The sequence below is a fragment of the Ranitomeya variabilis genome, chromosome 6 (genome assembly GCF_051348905.1).
Source record: "Ranitomeya variabilis isolate aRanVar5 chromosome 6, aRanVar5.hap1, whole genome shotgun sequence".
In the NCBI taxonomy this organism is placed as follows: Eukaryota; Metazoa; Chordata; class Amphibia; order Anura; family Dendrobatidae; genus Ranitomeya; species Ranitomeya variabilis.
Window position 1 is genome coordinate 578,804,690 of NC_135237.1, and position 12,292 is coordinate 578,816,981.

Consider the following 12,292-nt stretch of genomic DNA (forward strand, 5'->3'; position numbering starts at 1 on the left):
GAAAACGCCGCAGAGCCCCTCAGAAGGCGCCGCAGTGCCCCTCAGAAGGCGCCACAGTGCCCCTCAGAAGGCGCCACAGTGCCCCTCAGAAGGCGCCACAGTGCCCCTCAGAAGGCGCCACAGTGCCCCTCAGAAGCCACAGTGCTCCTCAGAAGGCGCCACAGTGCCCCTCAGAAGATGCCGCAGAGTCCCTCAGAACACACCAGAGCCCCTCAGAAAACGCCGCAGAGCCCCTCAGAAAATGTTGCAGAGCCCCTCAGAAGGCGCCGCAGTGCCCCTCAGAAGGCGCCACAGTGCCCCTCAGAAGGCACCACAGTGCCCCTCAGAAGACGCCGCAGAGATCCTCAGAAGACACCGCAGTGCCCCTCAGAAGATGCCGCAGAGCCCCTCAGAAGACGCCGCAGTGCCCCTCAGAAGATGCCGCAGAGCCCCTCAGAAGACGCCGCAGTGCCCCTCAGAAGACACCGCAGTGCCCCTCAGAAGGCGAAGCACCGCCAGAATTTGCCGCAGCGCCTGTACCTCCTGGATGATGTTGTCAGATGTAGACTGTACTTTGGGCTTCTTGACGGGAGATGCCACCGGCTCCACCTGAGCTTTATATGTCACCAGCTGCAGCTCAAAGTCCTGGAACATGAGGAAGATGGCATTCAGCAACAGGAACCAACATCACCGAATTATACTCTAGAGCTGCAATCAGTATTCGGCTGGTGCAGTCACTGTATACATACATTAATTATACTGTATTATACTCCGGAGCTGCACTCACTGTATACATACTGTACATTACTTATACTGTATTGTACTCCGGAGCTGCACTCACTGTACACATACATTACTTATACTGTACTATACTCCGGAGCTGCACTCACTGTATATATACATTACTTAATACTGTATTATACTCTGGAGCTGCACTCACTGTATACATACATTACTTATACTGTATTATACTCCAGAGCTGCACTCACTCTATATATACATTACTTAATACTGTATTGTACTCCGGAGCTGCACTCACTGTATATATACATTACTTATACTGTATTGTACTCCGGAGCTGCACTCACTGTATACATACATTACTTATACTGTACTATACTCCGGAGCTGCTTTCACTGTATATATACATTACTTAATACTGTATTATACTCTGGAGCTGCACTCACTGTATATATACATTACTTATACTGTACTATACTCCGAAGCTGCACTCACTGTATACATACATTACTTATACTGTATTATACTCCGGAGCTGCGCTCTATCGTGTAGCGCTGTAATCAGGTATCAGTGGTGGTCGTCTGCTCCGGCGTCTTTGCCCATACCTTGATGGCGTCGATGTACTGCTTGGCGTACTTCTGGCATTCGTCCACTTTCACGCGGTTCTTCTCACTTTCCTCCAGCAGTTTCTGGGGACAGGAGGTAACAGACTTCTTATTACGGCCTCTTGGGGCGGAGTCAGCTCATGGTCAGGTGACCTCATTCAGCTCTTATAAGGAGCTGCAGCGGCTGCGCTCCTCCCCGAGTCCCGCCCCCATCAGAGCGCACTGCAGAGGCAGCAGCAGCTCCCTCCCGCCTCCCTCCGTACCTTTTCCTCCTGCAGCTGCTCCTTCACAGTTCTGCTGTCGGTGATGGGCACAGACTGGATCTTTTCCTGCCGCTGCTTGGCATCCTGGATCCAGCGGATCAGCCACTCGTAGCTCTCCCTGTAGTAGCGGAGCTGTTTGCCCAGCTGCTCCAGTTCCCGCTGCCTCAGGTCTATCTGTAGGACGATGGCCTGCCAGCGCTCCAGGAGCTGCTGCACCTTCTCTCTGTATCTCTCCAGGTCCACGTCCCGCTCGCTGTGTGCGCGCAGCATCTGCTCACTCACCTCCCGCGCCTTGCCGAGGTCACTCTCCAGACCGCTGAACAGAGGCTGGTGCCCCTCCACCTGCCCACGCATCCGCTGCAGCACAGAAGTCAGCGGGTGAGGGAGGGCACGGCTGTGCAACACCGACGCTGCAACGCTGCACCCTCACACAACACTGCACCCTTACACAACAACGCTGTGCAACGCTGCACCCTTACACCCCGACACTGTGCAACACTGCACCCTCACACCACAACGCTGTGCAACGCTGCACCCTCACACCACAACACTGTGCAACACCGACACTGCAATGCTGCACCCTCACACAACGCTGTGCAATGCTGCACTCCCACACCACAACACTGCACCGCTGCATCTTCACACCACAACGCTGTGCAACGCTGCACCCTCAATCCACAACGCTGTGCAACGCTGCACCCACACAACGCTACACCTTCACATCACAACGCTGTACCCCCACACCACAACACTGCACCGTTGCACCTTCACCCCACAACACTGCATCCTCACACAATGCTGTGCAACGCTGCACCCTTACACCCCAACACTGTGCAACGCTGCACCCTCACACCACAACCCTGTGCGACGCTGAGCTCTCACCTCTTGACATTGTGCAAAGCCACACCCTGACACTGCACACACACTAATATCAAACATAATGCCTCATCTTCACTTGAGGACAATTCCCGCCCCATCTGCTCCACACCAGGTGGTCTGACGGTACCTTCAGGTCTGTCTTGCTGTTCTCCAGCTCCTTCAGGTCAGCAGGTACAGTGTGAACTTCCTTCAGCTGATCTTCATACATCTTCACCACCTCCTCGGCTCCCTGTGTGTTTCGGATCACCAGGTTTATCGTCTTTAGTCTGGAAGACAAAGGGTCAACTTGTAAACTTCTTCAGATCCATCCTGAGAGGTGGTGTATGCTCTGATCCTCCGCACAGCAGGGGGTCACTTACTTATCCAGGTAGATGGAGGACAGGCTGTAGACTTGGTCCATCTTCTGCAGGGTGATTTCATGCTCAGATCTCAGGAGCGGTGCGGACGCCCCCAGGTCGGGCTGGCTCAGGATCTTCCTCGTCTTCTCGCTCACCTTGTCCAGATTCTTCTGAATGGTTTCGAGTTCAAAATGAATTTGCTGGGAAAATAGAAGAAAGTCAAAAGCAGAAAAAACACAGAACGATCCTTATGGCGGTCCCTACTCTACAGGCGGACATCCCCCAGAAGGCCGACAGCCCCAGAGACGACCCCCATACACTGGACGAGTACACAAGTGTTCCCAATAGAGAGGGGAGCGTCACTGCCAGACCCCCGGCCTCTGCGTCCCCCCAGACCCCTCTATACTCCACAGCCCACCACCCTGTCCCCCCAGACCCCTCTATACTCCACAGCCAACCGCCCTGTCTCCCAGACCCCTCTGTACTCCACAGCCCACCACCCTGTCCCCCCAGACCCCTCTATACTCCACAGCCCACCGCCCTGTCCCCCCAGACCCCTCTATACTCCACAGCCCACCGCCCTGTCCCCCCAGACCCCTCTATACTCCACAGCCCACCGCCCTGTCCCCCAGACCCCTCTATACTCCACAGCCCACCGCCCTATCTCAAAGACCCCTCTATACTCCACAGCCCACCGCCCTGTCCCCCCAGACCCCTCTATACTCCACAGCCCACCGCCCTGTCCCCCCAGACCCCTATATACTCCACAGCCCACCGCCCTGTCTCCGAGACCCCTCTATACTCCACAGCCCACCGCCCTATCTCCCAGACCCCTCTATACTCCACAGCCCACCGCCCTATCTCCCAGACCCCTATATACTCCACAGCCCACCGCCCTGTCTCCGAGACCCCTCTATACTCCACAGCCAACCGCCCTGTCTCCCAGACCCCTCTGTACTCCACAGCCCACCACCCTGTCCCCCCAGACCCCTCTATACTCCACAGCCCACCACCCTGTCCCCCCAGACCCCTCTATACTCCACAGCCCACCGCCCTGTCTCCGAGACCCCTCTATACTCCACAGCCCACCGCCCTATCTCAAAGACCCCTCTATACTCCACAGCCCACCGCACTGTCCCCCTAGACCCCTTTATACTCCACAGCCCACCGCCCTGGCCCCCCAGACTCCTCTATACTCCACAGCCCACCGGACCTGTCTCCCCAGACCCCTCTATACTCCACAGCCCACCGGACCTGTCTCCCCAGACCCCTCTATACTCCACAGCCCACCGCCCTGTCCCCCCAGACCCCTATACTCTACAGCCCACCGACCTGTCTCCGAGACCCCTCTATACTCCACAGCCCACCGCCCTATCTCCCAGACCCCTCTATACTCCACAGACCACCGCACTGTCCCCCCAGACCCCTCTATACTCCACAGCCCACCGCCCTGTCCCCCCAGATTCCTCTATACTCCACAGCCCACCGGACCTGTCTCCCCAGACCCCTCTATACTCCACAGCCCACTGCCCTGTCCCCCAGACCCCTCTATACTCCACAGCCCACCGCCCTGTCCCCCCAGACTCCTCTATACTCCACAGCCCACCGGACCTGTCTCCCCAGACCCCTCTATACTCCACAGCCCACCGCCCTGTCTCCCCAGACTCCTCTATACTCCACAGCCCACCGCCCTGTCTCCCCAGACCCCTCTATACTCCAGAGCCCACCGCCCTGTCCCCCAGACCCCTCTATACTCCACAGCCCACCGCCCTGTATCCCCAGACCCCTCTATACTCCACAGTCCACCGCCTGTCCCCCCAGACTCCTCTACACTCCACAGCACACCACCCTGTCCCGCCAGACCCCTCTACACTCCACAGGCCACCGCCCTGTCCCCCAGACCTTTATACTCCACAGCCCACCGCCCTGTCCCCCAGACCCCTCTATACTCCACAGCCCACCGCCCTGTCCCCCAGACCCCTCTATACTCCACAGCCCACCGCCCTGTCCCCCAGACCCCTCTATACTCCACAGCCCACCACCCTGTCCCCCCAGACCCCTCTATACTCCACAGCCCACCGCCCTGTCCCCCCAGACCCCTCTGTACTCCACAGCCCACCGCCCTGTCCCCCCAGACTCCTCTATACTCCACAGCCCATCGCCCTGTCTCCCCAGACCCCTCTATACTCCACAGCCCACCGCCCTGTCCCCCCAGACCCCTCTATACTCCACAGCCCACCGCCCTGTATCCCCAGACCCCTCTATACTCCACCGCCTGTCCCCCCAGACTCCTCTACACTCCACAGCACACCACCCTGTCCCCCCAGACCCCTCTATACTCCACAGGCCACCGCCCTGTCCCCCAGACCTTTATACTCCACAGCCCACCGCCCTGTCCCCCAGACTCCTCTATACTCCACAGCCCATCGCCCTGTCCCCCAGACCCCTCTATACTCCACAGTCCACGGCCCTGTCCCCCCAGACTCCTCTATACTCCACAGCCCACCGCCCTGTCCCCCAGACCCCTCTATACTCCACAGCCCACCGCCCTGTCCCCCAGACCCCTCTATACTCCACAGCCCACCGCCCTGTCCCCCAGACCCCTCTATACTCCACAGCCCACCGCCCTGTCCCCCAAACCCCTCTATACTCCACAGCCCATCGGCCTGTCTCCCCAGACCCCTCTATACTCCACAGCCCACCGCCCTGTCCCCCCAGACCCCTCTATACTCCACAGTCCACCGCCTGTCCCCCCAGACTCCTCTACACTCCACAGCCCACCGCCCTGTCCCCCAGACCCCTCTATACTCCACAGCCCACCGCCCTGTCCCCCAGACCCCTCTATACTCCACAGCCCACCGCCCTGTCCCCCAGACCCCTCTATACTCCACAGCCCACCGCCCTGTCCCCCAAACCCCTCTATACTCCACAGCCCATCGGCCTGTCTCCCCAGACCCCTCTATACTCCACAGCCCACCGCCCTGTATCCCCAGACCCCTCTATACTCCACAGCCCACCGCCTGTCCCCCCAGACTCCTCTACACTCCACAGCACACCACCCTGTCCCCCCAGACCCCTCTATACTCCACAGGCCACCGCCCTGTCCCCCAGACCTTTATACTCCACAGCCCACCGCCCTGTCCCCCAGACTCCTCTATACTCCACAGCCCACCGCCCTGTCCCCCAGACCCCTCTATACTCCACAGCCCACAGCCCTGTCCCCCAGACCCCTCTATACTCCACAGCCCACCGCCCTGTCCCCCAGACCCCTCTATACTCCACAGCCCACCGCCCTGTCCCCCAAACCCCTCTATACTCCACAGCCCATCGCCCTGTCTCCCCAGACCCCTCTATACTCCACAGCCCACCGCCCTGTCCCCCCAGACCCCTCTATACTCCACAGCCCACCGCCCTGTCCCCCCAGACCCCTCTATACTCCACAGCCAACCGCCCTGTCTCCCAGACCCCTCTGTACTCCACAGCCCACCGCCCTGTCCCCCCAGACTCCTCTATACTCCACAGCCCATCGCCCTGTCTCCCCAGACCCCTCTATACTCCACAGCCCACCGCCCTGTCCCCCCAGACCCCTCTATACTCCACAGCCTACCGCCCTGTCTCCCCAGACCCCTCTATACTCCACAGCCCACCGGACCCGTCTCCCCAGACCCCTCTATACTCCACAGCCCACCACCATCCCCTCAAACCTTTCTATACACCCCCAGCCGACCGTCCCCCCAGACTCTACTGTCCTTTTCACCTCATCAATTTGTCCCACCAGACCACCCTGCCCCCACCCAGGACCCTTCTGTCCTCCACACGTTTCTATTCCCTGCAGACCACCCTGATCCCACACAGGACCTTTCTGTCCTCCTCACTACATCATCCTATTCCCTCCAGACCACCCTGCCCCCAACCAGGACCCTTCTGTCCTCCTCACCACATCATCCTATTCCTTCCAGACCACCCTGCTCCCACACAGGACCCTTCAGTCCTCCACACCACATCATCCTATTCCCTCCAGACCACCCTGCCCCCACTCAGGACCCTTCTATCCTCCTCATTACATCATCCTATTCTCTCCAGACCACCTTGCCCCACCCAGGACCCTTCTGTCCTCCTCATCACATCATCCTGCTCCCGTCAGACCACCCAGCCCCCATCCAGGACCCTTCTGTCCTCCTCATCACATCATCCTGCTCCCTCCAGACCACCCTGCCCCCATCCAGGACCCTTCTGTCCTCCTCACTACATCATGCTGCTCCCTCCAGACCACCCTGCCCCCACCCAGGACCCTTCTGTCCTCCTCACCACATAATCCTATTCCTTCCAGAACACCCAGCCCCCATCCAGGACCCTTCTGTCCTCCTCACTACATCATCCTATTCCCTACAGACCACCCTACTCCCAACCAGGAACCTTCAGTCCTCCACAACACATCATCCTATTCCCTCCAGACCACCCTGATCACACCCAGGACCCTTCTGTCCACCTCACCACATGTTCCTATTCCCTGCAGACCACCCGGATAACACCCAGGACCCTTCTGTCCACCTCACCACATGTTCCTATTCCCTGCAGACCACCGTGATCACACCCAGGACCCTTCTGTCCACCTCACCACATGTTCCTATTCCCTGCAGACCACCCTGATCACACCCAGGACCCTTCTGTCTCCTCACATGTTCCTATTCCCTGCAGACCACCCTGATCACACTCAGGACCCTTCTGTCCACCTCACCACATGTTCCTATTCCCTGCAGACCACCCTGATCACACCCAGGACCCTTCTGTCCACCTCAACACATGTTCCTATTCCCTGCAGACCACCCTGATCACACCCAGGACCCTTCTGTCCACCTCACCACATGTTCCTATTCCCTGCAGACCACCGTGATCACACCCAGGACCCTTCTGTCTCCTCACATGTTCCTATTCCCTGCAGACCACCCTGATCACATCCAGGACCCTTCTGTCCACCTCACCACATGGTCCTATTCCCTGCAGACCACCGTGATCACACCCAGGACCCTTCTGTCCACCTCACCACATGTTCCTATTCCCTGCAGACCACCGTGATCACACCCAGGACCCTTCTGTCCACCTCACCACATGTTCCTATTCCCTGCAGACCACCCTGATAACACCCAGGAACCTTCTGTCTCCTCACCACATGTTTCTGTTCCCTGCAGACCACTCTGATCACACCGAGGAACCTTCTGTCCACCTCACCACATGTTCCTATTCCCTGCAGACCACCCTGATAACACCCAGGAACCTTCTGTCTCCTCACCACATGTTCCTATTCCCTGCAGACCACCCTGATAACACCCAGGAACCTTCTGTCTCCTCACCACATGTTCCTATTCCCTGCAGACCACCGTGATCACACCCAGGACCCTTCTGTCCACCTCACCACATGTTCCTATTCCCTGCAGACCACCCTGATCACATCCAGGACCTTTCTGTCCACCTCACCACATGTTCCTATTCCCTGCAGACCACCCTGATCACATCCAGGACCTTTCTGTCCACCTCACCACATGTTCCTATTCCCTGCAGACCACCCTGATAACACCCAGGAACCTTCTGTCTCCTCACCACATGTTTCTGTTCCCTGCAGACCACCCTGATCACACCCAGGAACCTGTCCCCTCAGAGTCCCTCCTCCGTTTGCTGATACTGAAGGAACATGTGGGGTCCTTGCTGCAGCATAGTCAGGGGCCCACCTGCTGATCTCCAATCCTCTGGGAACATTCCTTGATGGGGTCTTTGTCCAGGGGGCTGCGGATCTTGCTGACTGTGCGGGCCTCACAGCCGTCGAGCTGCAGCTGAATGTTCTTCAGCTGGGAGATGTAGTTCTTACACGAGCTCTCATCCTGCTCTCCTGAAACACAACGTCACACACACGTCATGAGATCGGCCGAGCCCTCCTCGCTCGTGGCCACGGTCCCACGGCTCCTGCCCCGCTCACCTCTCTCCAGGCTGCGCAGCAGGCTCTCGTACTTCTGGGTGCAGGAGCTGTACTCTCTCTCGATGTTCATGCGGTCGTCTGGGTGGAAGTTCTGCGAGTCCTGGCTGTCGCGCATGAAGTCCTGGTAATGGAGCTCCAGGTTTCTGAGCACCAGCTTATACTCCTCGGATGTCATGCTCCGGAACTGCAGGGGATGGAGACGTCAGTGTGCACAGGGGCGACGAGCGCTGAGGATGTGCCGGGAGCGCGGCAGACTGACCGTGAGCAGCGTCCAGGACTGGATGAGCTGAATGTCGCGCAGCAGGTACTGGTAGGACAGGAGGCTCTTCAGGTCGATGTGCAGACGCTGCCACAGGGTGAGCAGGCTCTGGTGGCCGCTCTCCAGCCTGCCACAAGACAACACAATGAGCACACGCCCGACACAGCGCCCTACCGGGGCCGGGCCGCGCCATCACCTGCTGGCAGCGTCCAGCGCCTCCTTGTTGGGTGGGGGGACGACGAAGCAGACGGACGGCACCACCGACTCGCTGCCCCCCGTGTTCAGCACCTTCCACTTGTCCGGCTGAGCGTTGTTAACCAGCAGACACTCGTCGCCTTTATGTATCGTGATCTGTAAGGAAACCAAAGGGTTAAACAGGCATCCCTGGAGCTGAACACAGCAGCAGCAGCCTCAGTTTGTTACAGTGTAGCAGTCTGGGGCAGCCCCCTGAACAGAGCAAGGGTCAATCACGTGTCCCCCCGAATCCACGGCTCTGAGGTGGGAGAGACTCGAATCCTTCATCTGCTACACCGACACATTGTGACGCAACTGCAGCGGCTCTACTTACTCAGAACGGTGAAAGGACAGGGGCCGCGTATCACCAAAGGGCAGATGTCCGGAGAGAGATGTCACGTTGTCAGCCTCCAGCACCATTATCTGCTGCGTGCCGCTCATTTCTGGTATCCGGACAGTGGCAGGAGCGAGCAGCCACCACTAGAGGGCGCTGCTCACTGCACCATTCTATTGCGTGACACCTAATAGGGCCCCACATTACTCAGCCTGGTGATGAAGGGGTTAACCCGAGGCCGCCGGTCACGGTGGGTTGTCACATGGGCGCACGCGCTCTGCCACACTCCAGGACATTATCCACGCTGGTTGTGTGCGCTCTTTATCCGCGGAGCCATTACTGCAGGACACGCAACCGGCTTCACCCACATAGCGGATCGGTTCCACATTCACGCGCCCCCACCCCAGGGACACGGGGGTCTGTGGTCACACAGGGTCTCCACCACATTCACACGCCCCCACCCCAGGGACACGGGGGTCTGTGGTCACACAGGGTCTCCTCCACATTCACGCGCCCCCACCCCAGGGACACGGGGGTCTGTGGTCACACAGGGTCTCCTCCACATTCACGCGCCCCCCACCCCAGGGACACGGGGGTCTGTGGTCACACAGGGTCTCCTCCACATTCACACGCCCCCACCCCAGGGACACGGGGGTCTGTGGTCACACAGGGTCTCCTCCACATTCAGGCGCCCCCCACCCCAGGGACACGGGGGTCTGTGGTCACACAGGGTCTCCTCCACATTCACGCACCCCCACCCCAGGGACACGGGGGTCTGTGGTCACACAGGGTCTCCTCCACATTTACATAGACATGCAACTTTTCTGCCCACGCCAAAAGCCACATGTGTGGGTATATAAGTGGCAGAGTGGTGTCATGGCTGGGTAGCTGTGGTGCCCCCATAATTCAGCGGTGGGGTCCCGGTAGTCCTGGAGCCATGGCTGGGTAGCTGCGGGTGCTCCCATGATGCCGCCCCCATGATGCAGCGGTGGGGCCCCTCTGAGGCTCACCGGTGGGGCCCCGGTAGTCCTGGAGCCATGGCCGTCCTTACCTCCATCTGCTTGTAGTCACACACGGCCTGCACCGGCTGCTGCCCTTTGGGGGGATTGGCCGGGTTGCGAGGCTTCAGCTGCACGATGGTCTTCGCCCGCTTGCTGAGGCCGGAGATTTGCCCCTTGTACTCGTTCAGCTGCTCTTTTTCATCCTGTGGGAGACACTGGTGTCACAGCGGCTCATTGTGACCACTCCACCCGGCATCTCACCAGGCGCCCACGTCACATGCCCAGATGCCGGTGGGGTGCAGTATTCTCCTGGCAGGTGGAGGCACTTACCATGATGTCCTGCACGAGGTCCTCCAGCCGGGTGACAGTGATGGAGCGGTCACACGTGTACTTCCTGCGCATGTTCTCCTGAAGCTTCCGGAGATGTTCCTCCGCCTCCTTAACATCCGCAAAGAACTGTCCAAGTAGAAGGGAAAACATGAGCCTCCGCTGTACCAGCCTCCGAAGCCTCTGCAGCCACATCCTCCACAGTCACATCCACCACAGTCATAGCCACCACAGTCACAGCCACCACAGTCACAGCCACCACAGCCACATCCTCCACAGTCACAGCCACCACAGTCACAGCCACCACAGTCACAGCCACCACAGTCACAGCCACCACAGTCACAGCCACCACAGTCACAGCCACCACAGTCACAGCCACCACAGTCACAGCCTCCGCAGCAGAAGCGTCACAATATCCAGGTGTCCTACCTGGAAGTAGGCCGTGTTCTCCTTCAGGTGAGCCTCGATACAGCAGCAGAGCTGAAGCATCCAACTCCACTGTGTCTGCAGTGCAGCCTGGAAAGCCTGGCGGAGAGAGCGGAAGCAGCGGTCATCCAGGTGTCTCACACTGTGCTGCGCCCCACACCGTTCAATGTCCCATGCCGTGCCCCACATTGTGCAGCGTCCCACGCAATGCCCTGCATTGGGTCGCGTCTCACGTCGTGCCCCGCATTGGGCCACATCACGTCGTATCAGAACATGTCCCCACATTGTTCCCCCATCTTATCATGTCCCATAAACAATGGACCTCAGAAGGAGCCACATCTGTTGGCCAAAGACACGTCCTCACCTCCACTGTAGATTTACCAGGATGATCTTCTCGGAGGAGTCGGTCGCCCATGCTCTGAATTTCCTTTATCTTTTTTTCCTTCAGTTCAAGCTCCCGCATTAAACCCTGCAGAGAGAGAGAGAGGTGGGTGTGAGGTGGGCAACAGAACGTCTCAGGTGGGATTCTCCAAAACCGGTCTCACCCCAGAGTTTTCTGCTCTCCCCCAGAGCACATCTGATCTTATCTGCTCCTCTATACCATTCCCCACAGACCCGCCGCTCCTGCTCGCTTCAGGAACTTCCATCTCCTTAGTGAACCTGAATGTGACGTCCATTATTGGGACACATATTAGGTCCTCACATGCGACTCCCCTTAACGTGGAAATAACCCCAAGAAGCTGATCTCTATCCTTGTCCTCATCTGTTTAACCATTATCTCATCTCCATTATTCACAGTTAATTATTTTATAGCTCCTCATATTACTCAGACCCTGTGCTTCATCTCCTGAAGGTCCACTCATCTCCTCAAAGTCCCCTCATCTCCTGGACCCTTCACTTCATCTCCTGAACATCCCCTCATCTCCCGGAACCTT

General features: G+C 58.5%; 1 protein-coding gene across 19 annotated transcripts in view; it reads right to left on the reverse strand.

The window, feature by feature from the left end:
* The window catches only part of PLEC (plectin), a 447,362-nt gene that overhangs the window by 23,075 nt on the left and 411,995 nt on the right, over positions 1 to 12,292 (reverse strand). For all 19 annotated transcript variants that reach the window (XM_077271538.1, XM_077271542.1, XM_077271541.1 and 16 more), the window contains 13 exons: positions 11,722 to 11,826; positions 11,361 to 11,456; positions 10,935 to 11,060; positions 10,655 to 10,807; positions 9,232 to 9,386; positions 9,036 to 9,162; positions 8,777 to 8,960; positions 8,532 to 8,689; positions 2,827 to 3,005; positions 2,595 to 2,733; positions 1,589 to 1,945; positions 1,326 to 1,409; positions 520 to 624 (listed from right to left, as the gene is read on the reverse strand). In XM_077271538.1, coding sequence (XP_077127653.1) covers positions 520 to 624; positions 1,326 to 1,409; positions 1,589 to 1,945; positions 2,595 to 2,733; positions 2,827 to 3,005; positions 8,532 to 8,689; positions 8,777 to 8,960; positions 9,036 to 9,162; positions 9,232 to 9,386; positions 10,655 to 10,807; positions 10,935 to 11,060; positions 11,361 to 11,456; positions 11,722 to 11,826 — 1,968 coding nt within the window. The remainder of the gene's footprint in view (positions 1 to 519; positions 625 to 1,325; positions 1,410 to 1,588; positions 1,946 to 2,594; positions 2,734 to 2,826; positions 3,006 to 8,531; positions 8,690 to 8,776; positions 8,961 to 9,035; positions 9,163 to 9,231; positions 9,387 to 10,654; positions 10,808 to 10,934; positions 11,061 to 11,360; positions 11,457 to 11,721; positions 11,827 to 12,292) is intronic.